Raw genomic sequence first — 26,242 nt, 5'->3', positions numbered from 1 at the left:
TGTTCCCTTATCTCGTTACATAGCTTATAGGCAAATGTTTGGAAAATTAATGATGGATAAACGTATTCGATACTGGAAAGCTCCTGCGTTAAGTTACATCAAATGCGAAAAAGGCACGAGTAAAAAGGGAATTACGTATCCGCGTGCAGCTATTGATGATAAAAATCACGTAATACCATTAAATAAGAAATTTACAATTTTGGAAGAAAAACGTAGATACTCGCCTTCAAAACAATCGTTAAAAGAATTATGGCCTATTATGCTAGAAGAATTACGTATTCACAATTTATATACGAGTATTCCCCGAACAAAACCAGAAAGAAAAAGTGATTTGGTAAAAATGCCTAATGATCATAAATGGAATTTGAAATATAGGAATCATTCGTTTAAAAATCCGAACTCCGATCCCCCACCAACTATCGAAGATACCTCAGACGTCGAACAACCGGTTACTACCACAACCACGTCTGATACCCCCCCAAATCCTGTTCAATTGCCTGTAAAAAATGTTACAATTGACCCGTCCCACCCTAACACTGACTCAAACAATGACACAGTTAACGATAAAATACCTGTACGTTTATACGCTAACGATTCTGACGATGATGGTTTCTACGAATCTGATTTGGATTCTGAATACGAAGATGAAACTACATATCCGCTACTGAATACACTTATAGTTGATCCCAATGATAATTCTGCTGCAAATGACATAAAAATTCATCGAAATTTAATTGATTTTATGTCTACTGAACAAATTAACTTAGTACCTACATGCGTAGTAAAATTAGGAGTAGGAGATCATAACATATTAGCTCAATTAGATAGTGGTGCTATTCCTAATGTAATTTCAAAATTTACGCTTGAAGATTTGACACGTAAGTGTGGAAAAGACACGGTACGATATTTAGGCTTGTTACGACCAGTAGTGTTAAAATTGGCAGATGGTTCGCTATTAAGTAGCATGAAAAAGATAGTTCAAATAGAGTTAAAATTTGGTGAAATGAAATTTCAACTTCTTTTCTTTGTAGTTGAGTCTAATGAACATTCATTAATTATAGGTAGAGCTACGATGAATAAATTACAAATTCATGCTACGGTACCTGCTAAAGCCGCGTATATTAAGGGTAGAAATAAAATAAAAACTCAAATACTACCGTACGTAGACCCGAAAGATTTTGATTTCGCTATGCCTTTGTTTAGGATTCAAATTCCAGAAAAATACGTTCACGAGGTTATTCATAAAACTTTAAAATATTCTGGAAAAGCTCCTGATCCTGATGAGGATATTATCGAAGATAGAGGTCCCGAGGTAGGATTAAAAAATTTTAGGCGTTACTGTGACCAAGCAGTTGTTGAGGGACGAACTACTCAAGATATCGCTGATAAAACATTTGAAACTTTTGAAGAACGTTACAAAATGCTTATGTCTTACTTTCCCGGTTTATGCAAAGGTCGTGAAGTACAATTTCGGTTTAATACTAAAAATGGTGAACACGATAAGCAATGGCATGGTGAAAAATTTAGACCTTCACGTCATCTTCGTAAGGCTCTTCGCAAAGCAATAAAAAAGATGTTAAAATTAAAACTCATTCGACCTTCCAATTCCACGTATATCAATACATTAGCTCCTGTAGTAAAAAGCAGTGGTGAAATTCGCTTATGTTTGGATGCTTGGGAATTAAATTCATTTTTAATGAGCGTTTTGACTGAAGCTCCAACAATGGATAGTGATATTTTCGAGGGTGCGGTTGGAAAAGTCTTCTGTGTTCTCGATTTCACAGCAGGATTCTGGCAGATCGCTCTGACAGAATCATCGAAAAAATATACTGCTTTCCAATACGATGGTCAAGTCTACGAATTTAACGTTTTGCCTTTTGGAACAAAAATTTCAAGTGGGGAATTTGTTAATATGATTAATGAAGTAATTGAAGATCAAGACGGAGTTAGCAAATACGTAGATGACGTGAAAATTTGGGGAGATAGTTTTGAAGAATGTAGGGATAGACTATTCAAAGTTTTAGATCGAATAAAAGAATTTGGTTTAACGTTAAATCCCGATAAATGCGTATTTTTTGTAGAAAAAATTAATCATTTAGGTTTCGTAATAAAAAAAGATGAAATCGCTAAACACATCAATAAAATGAAGAAAATCGATGCTTTTGTGGAAAAACATACCAATAAAAAAACGGGTAAATTCAAATTAAAAAAGAAAAAGGATGGTTTACGCCTAGTAGGTCTCACGGGTCTCTACGGTAGGTTTATTTCTTGTTACCAACAAATTCTTCGACCAATCTACAATGCTATGAAAGGTGATAGCGAAGACATGGAGTGGGGGCCTGATCAAGAAAAAGCTTTTGAAATTTTAATGCGAGAATACAAAAAAGATTTCGTATTGCATCCACCAAACGATGATCTAGAGTTACATCTAGATACTTTAGTAACGGACGATGCGATGAACTCTTGTTTGTTTCACTACGTTGATGACAAACCGCAAGTCATCATGTACACAAGCATTTCAATGAAAGATCATCAAAAGAATTATACGATGTACGACAGAGAAATGCTCGCATTAGTGAAAATTATTAAAAAATTACAAATTTGGTTACACGGCAAAGTTGTACACGTACGATCAAATTTATTACCAATTGTTAATCAATTTCGTAAATTGATGCTTACTCATCGAAAAGCGGCATCTTGGATTACACAATTGAATTGTTTTGATTTAAAATACGATTTGGCAATGGGTACTAAAAAGCTTTACGAGATTCAGGCTCCCGAACTCACAATTGGTAGGATAGGATTTCCTATAACAAACTTGCCTACATTAGCGGTTGAATTTATTGAAAATCAAATACCTGAATTATTACAAAATTTGGATAATATAAGTGCCTTTCAGATTCAGGATCCACTCTGTATGGATATAATAGAAGGTCTTGAAATGGTCGTACCTGCGAACAATAAACATTTGCAAAATGTACAAAATACAAAAAAGAAAAATTATTGTTTAGAGGATGACGTACGGGGGCACAAAATCTTATACAAAAAGCATAAAGATGGTTCTAAAGTACCGGTTTTACCGGCGGTTTTATTTGCAGATACGGTAACATACTTACATTCAGTTTATGGACACGTAGGTACTGCTAAAATGGAGCTCATTTTTCGACGCATGTATTTTCGACCTAATCACATAAAGTATATTCGTGAATTAAGCAACATCTGTATAGTTTGTAAAATTAATAAAAACTATGCAATGCATAAAAGATTAGAATATGCACAAACCGAAGCGTTTTCCATAGGAGATGTTCTTTGTGTGGATATTTTTGGCCCAGTAGCAAACGAAAGGGGCAAGCCAAAATACTTGTTAGTTATCAAAGACGTTTTTACTTCAAGAACTTGGATAAGAACTTTACCTAACATAAAACAAAGTCACGTTAATAAAGCTATGGAAGAAGTTATTGAAATTATTAAAAAATATAACGTTAAAATTAACAAAATAATAACTGACAATGGTAGCCAATTTACATCTGACGCATGGCATATTTTACTACAGAGTCATGGAATTAAAGCGGGTCATACGACTGCGTATAATCCTCAGTCAAATATGGTCGAAAGAACAATGCGTATAATTGGCGACAAGTTAAGATTAAAATTAAATAGAAATTTCGATGTGTATAGATCTCATTATGGTTGGCATAGATTTATCAAAGAAATTGAGATAGAATTGAATAACACACCGACATCTTTTGGCTATAAACCTTACGAAGCTTGGGGAGTTGATGATGTATTATTACTGAAAATTCCACAGGGAGAATCTAAGTTCAACTTTTGGAATGCATTACGAGAAACGCTTGCAAAAGCTGATGTTATGCAACAAAAATCAGGGTCATCTGCTGAATTATTACAAGTTAAATTTTTACATGATGAATTAGTTCACGAACCAGATGGATATGTGCGAGTCACCGCGGATGGAGCTTGCTCCAGAAACGGTTCGGCTGATGCGATTTGCGGTATTGGAATTTGTTTTTCATTAACTACTACAAAAAATGTTTCTGAACGTATAAATCATCCTGATTTCGCAAATTCAAACAATTTGGCTGAAATTGTAGCGGTAATATTCGCGATGGAAATTTTACTTTTTAATGGTATAAAAAAAGTACGAATTTATACTGATTCACAATACCTAGTGAATGCAATAAATGTAAACATAGCCAGCTGGATCGCGAAAGGTTGGAAAAATAGTCGAAAAAAGATTGTTCATCATAAAGCCTTATTTGAAAAAATTATGAAGTTGCGTAAACAGTTTGATCAATGCGAAATTTTACACGTCTATGCTAGGAAAACTGATTACACGAATATTATTGCTGACAATTTGGCTAAAAAGTCAGTTTACACTCAAGAAAAAATGAGTATTAAAGTTGAAGATATGTCGAGAAAACAAGCAATAGAAAATTACATTCGAGCTAAACGTTTGGAAAAACGTATGCACGATGAGTATTTGTTCAATAAAGCTCACGCTGATCCTACTCTATTGGAGCCTGGTGATTTAGTTTTATTGAATGAACACAGACAATCAAGCTTTGATCGAGGTACATCAGGGAAATTATACGCAAAACGTTCAGGACCGTATAATGTCATTAAAAAGACTAGTTTTAACAGTTACATGCTGATGCATACTCATGAACAAAATTATACAACTATTTCAAACATTCGACAAATAACGTTATTTGCATCAGCAGAACAACTTGAGGAATTGAAAACAGATCCTTGTCTCATTTCACAGTTAGATAAAAGAACGTTAGAAGAAAAAATACGTGATTTTTTAACAGCAAACACAAACGCTAACGAATTTGAAAATGATGATAACGTTGAACTTACCGTCGATGAGAATGCTGTAGATGAAGTTATACAACAGATGAAAGATGCGAGAGATGAAAGAGCAGCTAGAAGGCAAGCATTACGCGATTCTCTGGAACAAAATTCAGTTCAAAATAATGATGACTCATCAGGGGCAAGCTCTGCGAATCAAGTTAAGCGTAGTAGAGGTCGCCCTCCAAAACCCAAAACTAATGTACCATTGACGACTGCGGTACCAAAAAGAGGTAGAGGAAGACCACCCAAAATTAATAAAAAAATTGAATCTAACTTGAACGATAATGATACAAATACGGATACTGACGCCAATTCTGATAATCAAAATTCCCCTGAACAAACCGACGATGAAGATATCGATTGGGAAAGTGTAGATTAATGCTCATTAGCGAATGTATACATCAAAATTTATAAATTTAGACTATTTTTGTTGTTTTTGCCTTAAGTAGTACGTTTCGATAAAACAAGTATTGTTTTGTTTACTTGTTTGTTGCAGGTTCGATTCTAAAATCATTTGGGGCACGCTTCTGTTATTCACGATTTTGAACATTTTTTTTTTTATTTTTTTTATCACAAAAAGAGTGGATTCACGTTACCTATCTAAGAAAAATGGAGTTGAATAAAGTTAAAATTAATAAAAAATTACAAAACCATATACCATCGTTAGGACATAACAATGAGACAATTTACGTGACAATAAATTATAAAAATAACGAACGAATTTCTCGTTGGTATCGAGAAATACAGCCGAATATGTGGAAGTTCGTAAAAGATATAGCAAATGATGGAAAACATGAATATCTAGATGAGAATTTACCTGGTCTTCGTCGGGAGTTGGTACATTGTAGCAATGGTCCCATTACGTCGCCGGATACTTCGAACAATTATTCATGCAATCTTGAAACTGCAAAACATATCAAATTATTAGACTTTGACATACAAGCTGGTAAATTAAAAACACGTAAAAGAGGTTTCAATAGAGTTAGAGATGTAAAAGTAACGATACCTATTCACACCACCGGTCATTCTATCAACGATCGCTTAAAACTACATTTAAACGATTTATCTACGTTATCAAATTTCAATGCGATAGAATTTTATAAAGAATACTACGTGATGTACGTACCGAGATTCAAATTTGCTTCAATGATCACAATTAGAAAAATGATTCGTAAAGATGAGAATTTATCAAATGATGTTAAGATGAGAATGGTTCGATTTTTGAATAGGGAAATTTCGATGGAACAACAATTCCCGCGTATAGATACACCTTTTGTGTGGACTAGAGAAAAGGTGATATGTGAGAGAACGATAGAGTGGAAGAGAGCAAAGTTAGAACATCTTCAGTACTTAAATAAATTGAAAAAAGATCGAATAATTTCCAAACTCAAACATTGATAAGGAATCACAGTCACCACATCCACCGTTAGTTTGTCTATACCTTTACACCTCATCCACCTAGTACATGTATGAACAGCTGTTCAACACGGTTTAAAATTCGAATACTCCACCTCACTCTTCGCCCTCACCGATACACACGTTTCAAATAGATAGTCTGATTCGGTAGCGTTACTTGCATTGTTCGTTTTGATTTCTTTGATGAGTTAGGTTCGAATAATCGTACGAGAGTTTGCGTTGGTTTTCTGATTTTTAAACGATTGTGTTATCCGTAAAGTAAAGATGCATCAAGTTGGTGTAGTGGAATTAAGCGAAAGTTCTGTTACGAGTTGGAGCGACCATACCGGTAACACCTTTGGTGAAGTTTGGAATCCGAATGATGAAAGCTCGATGTCAGGTGTAAGCGACGGTACCGGTAATACCTTCGGTAACGTGAAGAGTTCGAGTGGAGACACATTGGTCGAAGACGAAGTTCATTCAGCAAATTCAGTAGTTTACACGGAAAGACAATGGTCACCACCGGACAGTTGGACCGATTATGTTGTTACGAACTTCTCGAAAATTAGCCCAAACCATCGAAACGCAAGCTTCGAGGAATACGTTGGCGAGGTGACATGTCAACTCAAAGCGAGAGGCGAACAACGTCCGGTGGTGATCAAAGACACCGATGCCGTCGATATGTTCGGTGAGATTATAACGGTGCGAGCGAATAATGTTGAAAATAGACAAGTCTACATGGAAACGGCCAATGATTCGCACAACAGCGACCTCCTGACTTTGGATAGATGGTATCGACAGCAACGCTTTATGTTTTGGAAAAATTCATCGCTGGCATTAGTCGAACATCAAAGCAGACCAGCTATCTTTAACAATCATCAGCGAAATTTCGGTTTTAATCGTGATTTTTTGACACCAATGATACAAATGCGTTACATACTGCCAGAAGTAAAAAATCCGAAGAAACTTTTAGATCAACGACGGATGGCGAAGATAGATTTTCGATCGATTACCGAAGCCAAAATTTTGTTTCCTCACTGGTTTAAATAAATTTATAGAATATCTCATTCGGTGATAGTTCGGTTACTGTTGGTCGGGTTTTGGTTATTACGATATTCCTAAGTCTATCTCACTTAACACTACATCTTGCGTATTACTCGTTGGTTATTTCGCTAGTTAGTAACGTTAGTTAGAAGATTATTTTTCGTTGTATTTTATTTTTTGGCCATCACTTTGTCAGTACGTGCTGAAGTTTTCATTCGAGGCTAATTTAGCATGAAACAATACTAAGATAAAACTCACTCAGTAATCGATTGTGAGTTAGTAGTTTTAGAATTAAAAGTTAATTTTTTATGATTAATTATGATATTGTATACATAGTTTTGGTACGTTTTGTTCGATTAAAGAGATTTCGTTTATTTTTCACCAGAGTAATTGATTCATTTCTCAACGTGTTCGAGATACGAGGTATGGAATAAAGTGATGCGAGTATCAAATTAAGAGCAGATAACGGTGGATAGAACGTAGTGGTTTACAACCAGTTGATGGTACAAAAATTTCAACGGTCAGATACTATTCGAACAATACACTATACGCCATACTTTTCCGGCCGTAAAAAGATAACAGCCACTTTGGTTGTCGAGTTACGTTGCTTTCATCGATCGAGATTATTCTTGCTTTTGTATGCGTTCGAAGTGGATGTTTCATTTCAAGTATTATTTAACGTTAGCGATCTTGAGTGGTTTCGATAGAGTTTGAGTACGAATTCGTGTCTTGAGCAGTGTGATTGAGGCGAATTCGCATTATTTGTTTGGTTTTCATCGTTAAACATCTTCGAGTATTTCTAAAGGTATTTATTTCATCATTTTCTGTACACTGAATGACAACGGTGGTGTGATTACACGACGATCAAATACAAATCAACGGTTTACGTGATATTAACTGATAAGAAATAAATTTCAACAAATTGATCGTCGTTGTCATACTCAAATTTAATAAATAAATGAACCTACAAGAAAGTGTTATTTGAACTCACGATAGGTTGATCATGGCGCCGGTGACCGTCATCTGCTGTTCGGTATGCGGTGGGAATGTGGCCGAACCGCCGGTAAATTTGGAAATAACATCATCGCCAACGTTTATGTCCATTTCGCACTGCCTGCATACATTTCATCCGGAATGTTTTTTGGCACAATGGAAAACGCAAAACAGCACCTGTAAAGTAAAATCGTGCGATAGGTTATTAAAATTCACGGAGGTAACGGATGTACCTATTTTTACAAAGACGGTAGATTGTGGCGTGAATAACTCATCGGAGTTAAATGAATGTTTGAGTGAGAAGCGCAAGTTGCGGTTTGAGGTAGAGAGTTTAAGAGAACAAGTACGCCATGAAAAAGAAGTAATTGAAGGCTTAACTCGATCGCGTAGCAAACAAATATCGTCATTGTTGGATTCGTTAAGTACTCTCACAGAAGAGAATCAAAATCTGGAAACAATGTGTAATTCTCTAAAAGCAACGGTGGCAATGCTACAGACTCGCGAACAAGATTTGGCACGTAGTTATGATTCAATTTCGAAGGCCGCATTTTCATCGAAACCTACATCTTCTGGATTAAATTTAACGTTGAAACGTCCTGCTTCTCAAATTACAAAAACACCGGTAGTCACTCCGACGTCCGAAGGCCCGAGCAATTTTGACCACCTAGCTCAGGAAGATAATTTACGAAGATTATTACACGTAACTGATGGAGTTTCAAATGAAATGCGGCCTTTGAATTTATCATCATCGAATATAGGTATTAATGCGTACGTACCGGTTTCGCAGATACACAACGCGAATATAGTAACGTTGAACGATGGGAGTATGACTGCTACTCAAAATAGTGGCAGTTCAGAAACCGTAAACGCAGCTGTCATTAATGTAGTCGTCACCACTTCATTTAATATTCCACCGCCGCCATATCGTATGCCTACATTGAGTGGTTCGATAGGTAGAAGTGAGCAAGTGCCTGAGAACTTTACCACTGGCCAGGAATCACCATCATCATCTTCGGTAACGATTACACGAACACCTGAAACGAACACAAATACGGTTACAATAAACAATACACCAATTGTATCACACGAACAAGTGGCCGCGATGCCTTCGCCACCTTTCTAAGGTTCCGGTAATTTTCACAGATCGATTGTTCACCATCATCTGCGTCGAGATAACAACGGTTTAAGAAGAGGTCATGCCGGAGTTAGAGATCCACGTAGAAACCGTATGGTGTCACTCTACGTTTATTCCTGGTCAGGGTTCTCAGAAAGGTATCACACTGAGTATCGTGCCTTTTATAATCGTTTTACGTCGAATCCGAGAGCTCTTCTACCATTTATTCCATTAGGACCGCATCCGAACGACTTAGTATTGGCTGGACGGATGGAAAACGGTGTACTACGTATGACTGCGTTCATACACAATATACTCCTCGTAGGTGATGGCTATTGTTACGGTATTGTAGTATATGCGACTAATAACAGACCGTTTGCGCCGGACATAAATGCTGATATTTATTGTTACGACGCAACGGTGGCTAGCCTCATCGAGACGATTTCACGATACAGACAGCTTCCGTCTCGTGTCATCCTATCCATTGGAAACACGGACGCTTGGCTGGGTACCGAACGAGGTGTATTTCTCAAACGCTTCGAGGAGCTTTTACGTTTATTATATAACCGCGGCGTTACGTCATTATATACTCTACCAATAATAACTTACCACGATATGCCTAACGCTAGATTACAAGTGATTTCAGTATTAGGTGAAAATTGGACGTCGATACTCGGATTGGAAAATTTCGAGTACCAATTCGTCACCCATCCGGTACGAATGGCCACTGCTGGTCACTTGGTAAGGTTGGAGGCTGGAGCACCAAGATATCCACCTCCGGTGTTTCGGGAGCTGCTGCAACGACTACGGCGTATATTTGATCACACATACGTTGGAAATGAATACGATGACGAGCAGCCTCCCGAACACCAATGAGTAAGTATGAGGCGCGAAGATGGAAGCTGTGAGTAAGATATCAAATTAAGAAAACACAGTTACATGAAATATTATTACGTTATCAACATGATATGTTATCACTTACTCACAGCGAGGTACGAAGTCCGGTGCTGTTTGACAATCTAACTACCTATTTTAGCGTATACGAGGTAGATGTGGTGAGAAAGAGATTGTGGGTTCGAATTTTTTTTATTTCTTGTTTGACTTGGATCGATTTTCAGTGAGAAGACTTGTATTTGTTTACTTTACGATAATTGCATTCTCTCTCTTTGATACCTCATCTAAATTTACTACCGGCATTGTTTTGTTACAGTTAAAAATCTCCGCTTAGATAGGTCAAAACGTGAATTCACATTTTAGTATATTCTTGAGTTGTTTCTTATTGGTCAAATTCTGTTTATTACTTGGAGATGCGGACTCCATGATATGTGTATTATTAATCATCGGACGCCTTGCGATCCATATTAAACTAACAGGTACATGTGATTCATTTCACGAAGAGGTTTGTTACAACGTGCGCGAACTCATCGTAAGCAGTTCGCTGAGGTTCAGAAATGGTCACGGTACTACCTAGTTGTATGGAGTACACATCGACGACGATAAACAGAAGGAGAGAATATGAACTTCTCCTTGTATTATTTTTACCCATTTATGTTGTATATTTATCATATTTTTTATGTCAAAGACATTGTAGAGGTTAATTTTTTGCTTTAATTGTTTTTACAAAAAATATGGAAAATTTTTTTTTGGAAAATATTACATGATTGATGCAGATATGCGTATGATAAAGGTAAAATAATACTGAAAAGTGACAAGAAATTCACGATTGTAATTGATTTTGATCCAAAGAAGGAGTTGATATATTCATACGATTTTTTTTTATTTTTTGCATTTGTTGTATAAGCATTTCTTTCTGTAAATTTTTTCTGTCCCCCCTTCTTTGTTAAATTCCCATTAATGATTCATAATCGGATATAGAAAAAGGTTATATGGGACAGATTGAGCCAATTGGAAATTAATCTAAACACTTTCAAAATTACCTACCGGGGTTGTATAGCTTAAAATACTTTGAAAAATGGTACTGATAAATTCTCTGCTAGAATTGGTTATAAAAATGATAGATAAATACGTTCGATGAGGTTAATTACAATTTACATTTCAAATCTACTGATACATGTAATGTCTCGCCTATGGTATATTGTCAAATTTCAATTGATATGATTTTGTTTATTAGAACTTTTTACATCATAATGAATTTATCTCACGAGATGAGAATGTCCGGTGTGTTTGTTGCTGAATATAACTCGCCGACGTACCAGAGAAATCTGGTGCGGAAGGGTTTAATATCAGACTACATTCACATCTGATTACTCAATTGATGACTGAGTTAATCATTCTTCATTGCCTGGAGAAAAACTGATCATTTGGTCTCGTCCGACCAATGAGCACGGAGGGGCAGTGGGGAATGATATGTCATTCCAGTCCATATATAAGACTAGAATCCGTGCCCCAGCTCGGGGACTCGAGGGGTCGCGTACCTCATGGGTCCACGAATTGGGGCATATGTCATAGTATATATGGCCTTTAATACAGGGAATAATCCTCACGATTATTCCTTGTAGTAATCCATGTACCATAACCGTAATTAGGCGAAGTACCACGAATAACCTAGAGAAGGGAGATAGGATAGGTACCTATGATAGGTAGGGGAACTTGTTGTAATGAAGGTTGGGTAATGTTGGCTCGGTCTAGTATGTTGTTAGCAAGAACTAGGAACGTTTTAATTTTGTCAAACATCGTGATTATATCGGTTAATATTGTACTTTGTTAATTATTTGCGAATTCGCGTATAAAATATGTTATTTCTTTATACAAAGTTATCTAAATTGATTGTTACCTTTAAATACTAATAAATCGTGTAGTATTGAATGGTGGAATCGCTTATTTCGTGTAAAGAACCTTTTTATCGTATTCGTGGTGTAAATTAACATTATAGTGAAAGATAGAGTCAGTAAGATAGTCAGGAGTCTCTGAAGAACTGTATATATTACGTAAAGATATCTTGCTGGTTGAAACATTGGGTTTTAGGTCTTTCTTAGCATAAAACTCTATCAAACTACTACTTTTATCCTTTCATTGTCAAAAAAATAAATGAATGAAAAAACACTCTTGTATTGAGTTCGACTTTTCTTCAAATAAAAATCTTTCACGAACGAATTGATTCACTTTTTTTGAAACATTTGCATAGCAATTGACCTGTTTACAATCGAATTGAATCATTGAAGAGTAATGATTGATGATTGAATACATTGATTGATTTCTTGGTGAATCATTCGCAAACGGATCAATTAATTTACGATTGATTCATTTTTGTGAAACTATTGCGTAGGAATTAATCTGTTTTCAAGCGAAGTGAATCGAATCAAATCATTCACAACCGATTGGTGATTGAACAAATTGATTGATTTTTAGTTGAATCATTCGCGAACAAAATATTCAATTTTTAGTGTATCAATCGCGAACGGATTGAATAATTTTTGGTGAATCATTCGCGAACGAGTTGAATCATTTTTTAGTGAATCGTACGCGAACGAATTGAATCACTTTTGGTGAATCATTCGCGAACGAATTGAATAATGTTTTAGTGAATCATTCGCGAATGAATTGAATAATTTTTTAGTGAATCGTTCGCGATCGAATTGAATAATGTTTTAGTGAATCATTCGCGAATGAATTGAATAATTTTTTAGTGAATCGTTCGCGAACGAATTGAATCATTTTTGGTGAATCATTCGCGAACGAATTGAATCATGTTTTAGTGAATCATTCGCGAACGAATTGAATCATTTTTGGTGAATCATTCGCGAACGAATTTATTCATAAATTTAAGAATTAATCAATTCGTTGGCAAACGATTCGCTAAAAATGAATCTATTCGTTCACGAATGCTTCTTTCATAAAATTAATCAATTCGTTCATGAATAATTCCCTTGAATGAATTAATCCTCTCACGAACGAATCACTTAGAAATGAGTCAATTTATACTAAACAATTCATTTGAAAACAGATCAACTTGTTAATAAACGATTCGTTATGAATGGTGGAGGAGTTGTGAGATTTCAAGTTTCATCGAAGTCGGTTCAGCCGTTCTCTAGGTAATGACCTAATGAGTTTTAAAAAAATTTGTCGCTCTATAAGCTTGGAAGCTTTTCACTTTTAAAACATGATGTTGAGTAAACTTTTGAAAATTTTGAGGGCCAAAACATGAAAAAATCAAAATTATACCAAACTGACCTAGAAATCTTAAATTTGGTGGGTGCCCTATTTTTCACTTTTCCATTCATTTGGAGACGGTTTAGAACCGTTTCGAGAAGTTCTGGAGCCTCCGATTTTTGAAAATTGATATTTTAAAAATTTGTTTTATTTCTAAATTTTAGCATACGGAGGCGATCGGAAGTATTTTTACGCCGTTTTGGCGCCTCCAGCCATATTTTGGAAATTCCAGATTTTCAAAAAGTTTCATAAAAACTGATCACATGAACTCAAGTACGTATGAATTAGATTGGGGCTTGTTGGTGACCTACTTCACTGATTACTACATACATACCACTTTTTCAAAATCGGTTTTTACTTATTCGAAACCGTATTTCTCCAGCGCCCTCAAGACATGGGAAAGAAATTTCCATTAATTTGTCGCTTAATCAATAGGTATTAAAAATCTCATATGATCCATTTTTGAAATTTTACAACAAGAAAACGAACACAATTTCACAAAATATATTTCCTTGGAAGAGACCACCCCACTACAATATATTTCGCTGTACGAACCCTATATAACCATAACCACAATCACATCTACACAACCTCAAAACCCAAATCGAATCACTCCATAAAACCAATTTCTCAACGTAAATACTCTCAATTAAATTTAAATCACGCACCCTTTGCCCAGTATCCACGGTTGATTCGCAATCACCTTTCACCCTCTGTACAATGTTGCAGGGTATAGTGCGAAAAAAGAGTGAAAAAAACCACTACCACATCAACAACAACAACAACACTATGTTATAGAATGGACACGACGACGACGACATCAATACATGTAGCACAGAAACGGTCTAAAGGCGCTGAATAATAGCCAACATGGAAAAAATATCGCGGGGTCCTTTCGTTTCGCCTTCGACGCTAAAGAACACAACTTTGAAAATTGATTTTATTAAGGGCGATTCGTAACAGTTCGATTGTTTCGAATAGAATTTGTCGGAAATTCACGGACAGTCCATTATATATATTTTTCCGCGATGTAAAACTTCCCCGCTTTCGGTTAAAAGCCATCAATATGTACAATAAACAAAACAAAGCAAAGCGAAGGAGAAAAAAAGGCTATAGCACACGCGCCCCCTCGCGCAACCCCCCAAACAAAACCTATACACATTAAAACTGTCAACATGTTTCTAACTTGATATATCAACAATGACGAACAATACGAGCTAATTTATTTATACGCCTTTTACAATACAAAAACTATATCGATCGTATTAATTTGTTTCGTATATGTGTGTGCACTATGTGCAGGCCCCGAAGCTCAATATTTTATCTAGACGCTCTCTTCTGTCCGAATATAAGTTACACTTTTACAGCTTGCAGAATTTTTGTGCTAGGAAACAATGAAAGGACGAGGAGAAAGAGGCGAATCACTTGGCGAATAAACCTGCTGCAGAGTCTTTTTTCAAATACGAAACTTATGAAAAAAATCACCCCTCCCCCGGAAACTTCTTTGATTAAAGTATAGGGTAAGTATAGAAAATTGAAAAAAAATTGTCTGGATCTGGAAAATTGGTCTGGAAAACCTAGAAAAGTCAGGGAAAATGACTTGCCAAAAAAATAAACACCGTGAAAAATCTTCAAATTATTTTTAAAAAAGTTTGTTTATAATGAAATTAAAAAATACTTTGTATCCAAATTTTTTTCCATTTCAATTTTTTTTTTGGTAATTTTCCTGTGAAAAAGTTGACTATGAATTAATTTTTTGTGTGTTGGGAGGGGGGAGGGTCAAGTGGAAAGCTTTCTAAAAATTTGGTTGGAAAAAGATAGTGAAAAAGTAGTGATTTTTTTCACAAAAAATCTGGAATTTTTCATTGAAAGTGGACCAATTTTAAAGAAATTGTCGAGAGTCGGAAAATTGAATCCGGTATCTGAAATTTAGCTCAACTAGTAATGTATTTTTAGATCCTCTTTCAGTTCTTCTTTTCTGCTCTAAAGTTTATAGGTAGTGAGTAAGTTTTCAAAAAATTTCTAGTAAAAATATTTCATTTTCTGAAGTTGGTAATTTTAGAAATTTGAAAACTTGCTCATGGATTCTCAATTATTGTTTTTCATCATTGATTTCTCCACCTCTCCTCCTACCACTTGATCGTCAGCGATGAAGATATGTTTTGCAATATTAATAAAAACATGGCTTAGTCAACAAAATTGTAATTTGCTGCCTTTTTTGGTTCGGGATGTCTAAATAATCTGTGTAATACTTGGAAAAATTGATGGGGAAAAAGTTTCATGTAGTCCTTCCCCTCTTCTCTTTTCCCTCTTCACTGTGAAATTTCATCGATTTGATACAAATTATTGTCGTTGTTTTGTTTGTTCATTTGTTTGTTTGTTTATCTGTTTTTTGGTTCTTACATAATGGAAATTCTCTTGTATCTGTTGCAGGATTTTCCTTTAAGAAATGTCCAGAAATTGATGGAGAATGCTAGAGAAAATTTCGGTGAGTAATTTTTACTCAACTTCTCAAAACTTTTCACCATACAAAGTTTGGGAAAACCACAAGACTTGATTTTCATACTTACATCAATTTTAATAATAATAACAAAAGAGTTGTGCGTTTTCTGAGAATTTGCAACAATTTTTTTTCATTTCCTATATTTTTTACTTCGTGTTTTGAGATCAATAATAGACAGTACATAATGAAGAAAAGATGGAGATATATATCTACTATAAAAAGTTTGCCTCTAAACATTTTAAAAGCAAAGTGAGAAAACTGCAAAAATTACACAATTTTGAAAAATGATGCAAAAGTTTCACATTTAAAAAAAATGCAAAGATGGCATATTTTTGAAAAAAATTTGCTCAATTTGAAAAAAAGTTCAAAAATTGCACATTTTTCGAAGAAAAATTGCAAAAATTGCTGAACTTTGAAAAAAGTGCAATAAGAAATTGCCCATTTTTAAAAAATTGCAAAAATGGCAGAGTTGCCCATTTTTTGAAAATAATTACAAGAATTGCAAATTTGTTTTGAAAATAAATAATAAGTATTGCAAAAATTGCACATTTTTTGAAAATAATTGCAAAAAATTGCGCATTTTTTTGAAAATAATTGCAAAAGTTGCACTTTTTAAAAATAATTGCAAAACTGCACTTTTTTAAAAATAATTGCAAAAACTGCACTTTTTAAAAAATTGTAATGGGAGAAAAATATCACATTTAAGTCACCTATACTGGGAGAAAACTATTTATTTCTCCCACCTATGGTGACAGAATGCTGTTAGAAATCAACTGCCTATACTGGGAGAAAACGTAATATTTCATCTTATACTGGGAGAAAAATATTGGATTTTCTCCCGCATATACTGGGAGAAAATATCGACCTCAAAACAATGGAATTATATGTATTTTATGCCGACTACGTGGGAGAAAATCTTACGTCGAAATCTGTCAACTTATACTTGGGAGAAAAAACACTGTTATTTTTTCTCCCTCCATATACGAAGAAATATTTTGTGGATCCCTGAGACGTCGAAATATTACGCGAATTTAATGACCACTTAATGTACTTTGACCCTGTCGACCACCCTGCCTACCTACTCAATAAAAAGATGACGCAATTCTCGGAAATATTACATCAGATTTCCGTATATGATGCAATCGAAGGTAAATATTGCGTCATTCAATCGACTTCCTATTCATTCCTAATACTTTCGGGGGGTAGCGCTTTAGCCAATCACAACATTCGGCGTGCGCACAACTTACTCCTACTCTTTTTTCCTCGAAATCGACTTATAATGTTAACAAGCGAACTAAAAAACTCCAGACAGTCAGTTCTTGTGCAAATTTCCTTCTCGTCAGTTCTCCTTTCGACTAGTTGTAACAAGACTCCCGATTCGTTATTGACCCCGGGGAGAGGAACCTACACTCATGGGCAAGTAGCAGTCGGTAACGTTGGATCCTGTGTTGTTTTATATGCTGTCGTTTCCAGAGCTGTGCTTGGGACTTGCTCCCAACACAGCAGGCCGTTCCGTTCCGGTTCTTTTCGACGCCGAAGTATTTTATTAAGTTTCAGTTTTCTGGACTTAGTAAAATTTCCACATCAAGTTGATGTAATCGACCTCTCATCTTATAATAACGCAGCTTATAATGGACCAGCCCAATTGGGAATTGTAAAACAAATTCCATACGTGAGTGTTCCCCTGGGGGTCGTTGGTGATTACTTTTCGTTCTCGATTCACCTTCGTATTTTAATCGTGGAGTTCGTCTTATTATTTTCCTTATCCTTATTATTTCCTTATTGACCTAAGCATCCTCGCGTTATTTTCCTAAGTTTATTGACCTAAGTTTTATTGACCTAAGCACCCTCGTGTTATTGACCTAAGTAATCCAAAAACCAGTCCTAGGCTTATTCTGATAAGTTCCCTCGTGTTATATACCTAAGTTTTCCAAAATCTATTTTTCCACAAATAGTCAAATAACCTTCAATTGACCTACCTTAAATGGTGAGAAAGAATTAGTATTGCGATGCGTTTCAAACTAATTAAATCGTGTGTTACGAAGTTATTTGTGTGTTCTCGATTTATTCCAATCGTAATTAGTTTGAGTGTATAATTCGTGTATGTAATAGAAAATGTTCAAAATGATTATTTTGAACATTATATCGTCGAAATAGTTTCATCTTATATTGGTCACGAGTTGTAAGTATAATAGTCGAAAATCTTGATTTTTGACTTGATTTCCATCAGTTTTCACTGATTTCGGCCACTTGAAGACATCTTATAAAAATCCATCTCATAAAAACAAGCCCAACTCCATATATTTAATTTATGCCGTACCAAAAATATCTAAAATCTGTCTGCGATCTATCACAACCCTGAAGATTCTATGAGCTAGTTATCAGATCGCAAGAGATATCACCTTATAATTCACAAGCCATTAATTGATCACAACCCAGTGCTTAAAAAGATATCCAGAACAGGCAAAGTGGTATAGATTAGTCTATATTTCTATACTTCAACAGAATCTCGAAATTGTTAACCAAAAATTACTATTTTTGGTAATTACGCAATTTTGATGGTTTATTCGGCGCGGTACAAAATAATTGCAAAAATTGCATTTTTTAAAAAATTAATTGCAAAAATAAAATGTACTTTTTTAAAAATAATTGCAAAAATTGCACTTTTTGAAAATAATTGCAAGAATTGCACATTTTTGAAAATAGTTGCTAGAATTGCACATTTTTGAAAATAGTTGCTAGAATTGCACATTTTTGAAAATAATTCTAAGAATTGCACATTTTTGAAAATAATTGCAAGAATTGCACTTTTTTTTTTTTGAAAATACTTGCAAGAATTGCACATTTTTTTGAAAATACTTGCAAGAATTGCGCATTTTTGAAAATAATAATTGCAAGAATTGAACATATTTTTTTTTGAAAATACTTGCAAGAATTGCACATTTTTGAAAATAATTGCAAGAATTGCACATTTTTGAAAATAATTGCAAGAATTGCACATTTTTGAAAATAATTGCAAGAATTGCACATTTTTTTTTTGAAAATATTTGCAAGAATTGCACATTTTTGAAAAAAATAGGCAAAGATTGTCTAAAGTGATTTTTTATTTTGAAAAAAAAAAACTCAAAACTGTGCGACGACGGAAAACAGTTGCAGTAATTACATATTATAAGTAGTTTTTTTAATTACAATTTTTTTGTGAGGTGACCTAATTTTCAACTCAAACCTGCGCTCAGTTTTTTCCCAGGCTCGCTCAATTTTTGGAACAAAAATGGAGTTTTGGCTTTTTGTAATTTGTAGTCTTTTCAAAATTTTACTACCTTCACCTTCTCGTGCGCTCCTTCCCTTCAAAAAAGGACTGAGTTAAAATGAAGAATTGTATTTTTTTGAAAAAATACATGACCTCTTCTTGAATAGCTAAGAAAATTTGGCTAAAACTCTGGCTCATATTTGGCTTTTTCCTTATACTATTCTTTGACAAAAAATTATTATTTTCTTTCAGATCAGGTCTCAAATTTAAAAATTTTAAAAGCCAAATGCATAAGAAAAACTTGAGTCTAAGCACTTCGAACAAACTTATCTGCTCTTTTGTGCCTCTTTCCTTCCTTCTCTTACCCATCTGGATCTCGTATAATGCAACAAATTACACAATAATTCTTCTTCTCGAGTCCGTTCAATATAAAATCGAAAAGGAAACATGGAATGTTTACAAGATAATACAAGTTGACACGGACGTTTATCGACAATAAGAAAGAAAAATACTCGCCGCATAAAATTTAATTACGAAGAATTATAGTTAGGTAGGTAGTATCTACTATCTAGTCTACATAATAGGACAATATAACGATTAAAAAAAGGAAGTATCGCTATAGTATCTTTGTCGCGTATAAAGAATGCTACTGTATGTACAATTTATATAAACACTTGGGAGAGTGAGAAACCCCAGAAGACTACTTAATAACGATCACTTCCTTTGGAACAGAGACGCGTTTTTTTTTCTTCTTATTTTTATCGTATTTTCCGTATACCTAACTAAAAAAGAAAACGCTGGTAATTATGGAAAGGCGTTGATACGGCGGTGTGATTCTTAATAATCGCATCGTTATGAACAGGCAACACGGCTCGTCATAATCAAATTAACAAACACTAAATCGCTTTAAAGAGTCTATTATTTGGCACTAGGGTGAACGGAAACGATTAGGGTTGAATGATTTTGGGGGTGAAAAAGATACACTTGCGTTGGGGTTGTGATATGGGTATAGATATAAATATTATAGTAACCCTATAATACGAGTACGAGTACGCGGGGTTCCGCATCACGAAGCAAAGGCTTCCACTGCAGTGTACCTAGAGATCTACACAATGGTCATAATTAAAACGATATCGAATAAGTTGATTTTATTCGGTTTTTTTTTTTGAGTTTTTTTTGTCATGTCGCTGGTGAGTTGGCGAAAAATGTTTTTGAAAATGCGTATATAGATCTTGACTGGGTGAATTGATTTGTAAATGTTTATTTTTTTTCTCGATTATAATCGAGATCACACGTGCCGGGATAGATCCATTATAACCGTAGGGGTGGAACTTTCAACCTGCTCGGAAGCCGAATGAAATTTATTCGATATAAACGACCTGAGCAAATTGATAGCCCATTTGGGCTGCGAAACGTCGATCATATGGCCCGAATTTCTGACCATTACCTCGGTTAAATTTCCAACTGTTTTCCAGTATCCGGCCATTTCATCTCCGACGTACCATTTGTTCCTGGGAGACTTGACCATATTATAGTAATCGATCGCTCCTTTCCATTCGAGTTTCCTGAGGAAATTCGATACATGGACGTAGGGTACCATTAGATCAAATTGAGCTCCGTAGAAAAGTATTCGGTAATGATCCAACAGCATTGGTAAATATTTCACGGCGCTTTTCAGCGCGTCTTCTTCTACCAAATGCATTAATTGAATCGTGTTATTGCGACTGTCGAGAAAAACGCTCAAATTGAAGAAATTATGGAACGGATGGTCGACTAAACCGAATGTTTTTCGAAACACATCGGATTGTATGAAATCGATAACGTTCGTATCGTAATCCAAGTCCAGTCTGGTGAAATCCATCGGCGAATGGAATCCGGCGTTGAATAATTCTACCCAGACGGAGTCGAATTGTTGTCTAGCTGTGTCGTATCTTTTGGAAAATATGCCTTTGACGATGGTGCTTTCTAGGTTGTTGATGTCCTTCATTTTGTCGTAATCGATTATACCGATTTGGTAGAATAGAGACGAATAGTCCATCATGTTGACAGGATCGGTGAACCCGCTACCGATGTAAATTCCGTGTAAATTCATTTTAACGTGAGATAAAGGGTTTCGAGAGTGGATGTAGTTGCCCAGCAGTAGCAGGTACTTGCCGGAGTAGAATTCTCCGGCGAGATAGAGGTGTTTGGAAGCCACTTCCGGGAATATTTGGTAGAATTGGAAGAGAGCTTCGTATAGGTAGCGACCGATGTCTTGTAAGTAGACGATGATGTTTGAAGGGTGTTTCGAGTAGCTGTAACCGGTGAAGATCTGGAACAAAAGAGGAGGAAATTAGAGACGATTTTGATGGTGTGAATGTGAGCTGTGAGTTGGTGTAGGGTAAGAATGTTTTTGGCAAGATTGAGAGTAGCATTTGGAAATGATGTACCCCTCATGATATTTTCATTTTAATGTTTTTCATCGAAAAATAAGATTTTCGAAGTTTGAGAGGAACCAATTTTTAAATAATTATCAAAATTCCCATTTTTGGAATAATACAAACAAAATTACACATTTTTGAAAAAAAAAATGCGGAACCTCACATTTTAAAAAATGAATACTTGAGTATTTCAAAATAGCACATTGAAAAAAATATAAAATTGCACATTTTTTTAAAAAAATTTACAGATTTGTTCATTTTTTAAATGCAAAACTGGACTTGACAGAAAAAATTACAAAATTGCTCATTTTTGAAAAAAAATTATAAAACTGCACATTTTGGAAAAAATGAGAAAATTCGTCTATTTAATATATAGTTACAAAAAATCACAATTGAAATGGCAAGTACATAAGTATTAAAATTTACACATTTAAAAAAATGCAGGATAACAAAAATTAATGAAACATTTTTTAAAAGCTGTAAAATTGCACAATTTTGAAAAAAAATACAAAGTTGTTCATTTTTTACAAAATTATAAAAAAATACATTAAAAAAAAATCAAAATTGCTTATTTTCTGAAAAATGTTACAAAACTGCACTTTACCAAATTGCCCTTCCTTGTAATAAAAAAATAAAAATCAAGTAATAAGCAAAATAGCACACTTTTAACTAGCTCATTTTTGATAAAAAAAATTACAAAAACAGAATTTCTTAGGTAATTTTGAAAAATATAGGTTTTTAATTTTAAAAATATTCTGAGAAAGGGCGCATTTTTGATGAAAGTATCAAAATTGCACATTTTCAAAGCAATTAGCAATGCTAGTTATTTTTTAAAAAGTACAAAATTTCTCATTTTTGATAAAATTGCACACTCAAAACAAAATTGCAAAAAATGGCACAATTTTGACAGAAATTGCAAAAATGGCACATTGGTAATAAATGGCAAAAAAAGGCACACTTCGGACAAAAATTGCAAAAAATGGCACATTTTGGAGAAAGTTTGCAAAAAAATTGCACATTTGTGAAAAAAAAATGCAAAATGGCACATTGTTGAAAAATTGAACAATAATTGCAAAAATGGCACATTTTTAATAGTAATTGCAAAAATGGCACATTTTTAACAGTAATTGCAAAAATGGCACATTGTTTAAAATTGGCATTTTTTAAACAATAATTGCATAAATGGCACATTCTTAATAGTAATTGCAAAAATGGCACAGTTTTAACAGTAAGTAATTGCAAAAATGGCACATTTTTAACAGGAATTGCAAAAATGGCACATTTTTATCAGGAATTGCAAAAATGGCACATTTTTAAACAGTAATTGCTAAAATGGCACATTTTTTAACAGTAATTGCATAAATGGCACAACTTTTAGCAGTAATTGCAAAAATGGCACATTTCGCACCTCGGGAGTTATAAGGTCACATCTCAAAAAAGTGAAATTTTACAGGAGAGTGATTTTCTTTTTTTTAAAAACTTGATTCATTATTTTTATCAACTTATAATATTAATTGTGAGGAATCAATAGCACCTCATTTTAAAGATCTGATATCCTACCTTCATTTAGCATAAGAACACTTTGAAAAATAAAATCTTAAAGAGGAAATATTTCAATGTTTGGAAAACATTTTGAGTTATAACCTTTCATTAAAGTTGATGTGGAGGCGAAAGTAAGCGTCCAAAAAAAATTTCATGGTTACAAAGTTGTAGAGAATTAAATTTCCAATCGACGTAATGTCGTTAGTTTTTTTCTAAAGTGCTTAGTTTTTGAGTTTTTCTCAAAAAACTAAAATTTCATGATATGTGCAAATTCATTTTTCTGAAAAGTGATCAATTTAAAAAAAATTTTCCATTTGGTACAAACCAATAAAAAATGCACTCCTTGTGACTATTTCTAACTGACAAACATTCAAAACAATCAAAACTATTTGTTAACACTTTATATGTACAAAATTTGCTCAAAAAAGGTGGAATTTTTTGAGATGTACCCTTATAACTCCAAACAACTTGCAATGTTGTTGAGATTTTGAGTTAGGCCATTTGCGTTTTTTACAAGATCTAGATAATGTACCCAACTCAAAGTGTAATTTTTGGTTGAGGGGGGTCATACAAACCCCAAAAATGCAAAAACATCAAAATCAATTTTTTTTGAGATGTGACCTTGTAACTCCCGAGGTGCGATTTATAACAGTAATTGCAAAAATTGCACCTTTTTTACACTAATTGCAAGAATGGCACATTTGTAACAATAGTTGCAAAAATAAATGGCACATTTGTGAAAAAAAGTGTAAAGTGAATAAATATTGCAAAATTTGAGTTAATTAAGATGCATTTTTTCAAAACTTGCAAAATTGCACAGTTATTCAAAAAAAATGACCAAAAAAGCACACTTTTGAAAGAAATGAATTAAAAATTGAAAAACTCGACTTCTTTTTGTGAAAAAAAAACACATACAAATAATGAATATAAGCTTACCTATTATCTACAGAAGAAAATTCTAAAATTTTTGAAGAGTTTAAACCAAAATGAATAACTTTTTATTGAGATGAAAACGTTTTTGATTTCTAAAGATTTTAATTTCGAGACTTTTTCCATTTTGATCTACAATTCAACTATAAATCTCCTCATTATCTTGTCCCAAGATGAATATAGCTCCATTTTAGACAAAATTTTGATAAATATTAGCGCTTTTATTAAAATAGTCTTAACTTTTCAAAATCAAAAATTGAAAAATTTTGAAAATTTTCACCACGTTGCATTTTTTTTTGAAAACAACTTACACCAAAATGAAAAAATTTTCAAATTTATTAAAATCGAATACAAAATTGATTTTTTTTTTAATTACAATTTTGAGTAATATTGGACATTTTTCCGAGCTTTTGTTTTTATCATCAACTTTTTTTCATTTTGGCATTTTGAAGAAAATGATATTTTGGTGGCTCTATTTTTAAAAAGAATTTCGAGAGTACTTTTTTTTGAAATTATGATAATGTAGACATAATGGGTAAGTACTTAGACTAACGTACAATATAATAAAAAAACATATGAAAAATATTGGCACTTACCATATTATCCAGATACAAAACATCGTAGTGTTTAGTCCAAGCATACAATCTTTCAGTCGGTCTGAAATCTTCGTCTACGTGATGAGGACCGTGTTGTGCAAAAATTGCGTACAGAGCTGAAATTCCAGGCTGTCCTTGAATCCAAACAATGAGCGGAGTTTTTTCAGAGCTATTGATACTTTTTACGTAAACCGAGAACAAATTCGTGTCGAATTTCTTGTTAACGGTGAAAAATCCAGCATGAGCTTGATTCTTTTTGAATAATTCGATCCTGGATTCATTTCGAGCTGTGACATAGTCGCACAAGTCTACATAAGGTGTGTATTGAATCGCCGCGGTGACAGGTGCAGGTGTGGTAAAAATTTGTGTACTGAGGAAAATAATATTGAAGTAAATAATCATCTCGAATCGCACGAATTAGTTTTCATTGTAAAAGAAGCACATTTTCACGATCAGGTTAACATATTTGGATTAGGTATCTCGAGTAAGTTTTCAATCAATTAAGTTCCATAAAACAAGTCACACATTTCGTTTCGCGCAACAGCATACGAGCAAAAAGAACATCTTGGTATATTGAACAACGATGGTTTGATTACCATTCAGCGATTGTACATAATTGTGTTGTATTTGTTTATATTCCCCACTCGGCGAGGAAAAATGCCAGTGATCCGTTAAATGCCCTAGTAACCAATTTTTTTCTATGCTTTGGTTTTAAATAGTCAGTATTTGAAAACAAGCTTGCAATATTGGAGTTGTTACCTTGGTGTAATTGTGTCATGGTTATTATAATTTGCCCTAATGTGTGATTGTTTTATGAAATTTTCAGAAATGTTCGTATTTTCGAAATCTTTTTGTACTGGTCCAAATCCAAAATCTTCTCCAGTGACAAGTTTGCTCTTTTCAATCTCCAGAGTCGATTGGTTATAGTTTCAAATCGTTTTGAAGCCTCTAGTGAATTTTGATTTTTTCGTATTTTTCAAAAACGATCACTGGAGAAAATAGATCTAACATTAAATTTTTTGAAAATCTTTGCCTGAATCGATTGAAAGGGTCACAGAGATGGTTAATCCGAGTTCATAGTTACTGAGAATTTCAATTTGACTCTATATTTGCATAGTTTTTTTTTCGAAAACTGGAGAATCGAAAATCTACTGGAGGCTCCAGAACGGTTCGAAACCATCACCAATCAACTCAGCAGGTCGAAAATAGGGTTCGAGCCAAATTTCAGATTTCTAGATTAATTTAGTAAAATTTTGATTTTTTATTGATTTTGGGCCCAAATTTGAATTTTTTAGAATTTTCAAAAAACCGAAAACTTGGGGCCCTTTGTCGATTTATTTTAGTCAGGTTCAAAATTTTTTTGCTTTCTTCTTCTTTGTGAACCCCCAATTTTGAAAAAGTTGAAAAAATTAT

At 34.1% G+C, this 26,242-nt stretch overlaps 1 protein-coding gene across 1 annotated transcript; it reads right to left on the bottom strand.

The window, feature by feature from the left end:
- Positions 1-19,850: 19,850 nt before the first annotated feature.
- LOC135845250 (venom serine carboxypeptidase-like) lies at positions 19,851-25,416 on the bottom strand. Its single transcript, XM_065363714.1, has 2 exons — positions 24,830-25,416; positions 19,851-21,652 (listed from the first exon to the last, which is right to left on the bottom strand). The coding sequence occupies exons 1-2, from the start codon at positions 25,229-25,231 to the stop codon at positions 20,630-20,632; spliced, it is 1,425 nt and encodes a 474-aa protein (XP_065219786.1). The 5' UTR covers positions 25,232-25,416; the 3' UTR covers positions 19,851-20,629.
- Positions 25,417-26,242: the final 826 nt, after the last annotated feature.

Source organism: Planococcus citri, chromosome 4 (genome assembly GCF_950023065.1).
Source record: "Planococcus citri chromosome 4, ihPlaCitr1.1, whole genome shotgun sequence".
NCBI lineage: Eukaryota > Metazoa > Arthropoda > Insecta > Hemiptera > Pseudococcidae > Planococcus > Planococcus citri.
The sequence above is the reverse complement of the archived record's forward strand: the minus strand, read 5'-3'. Positions and strand labels throughout refer to the sequence as shown.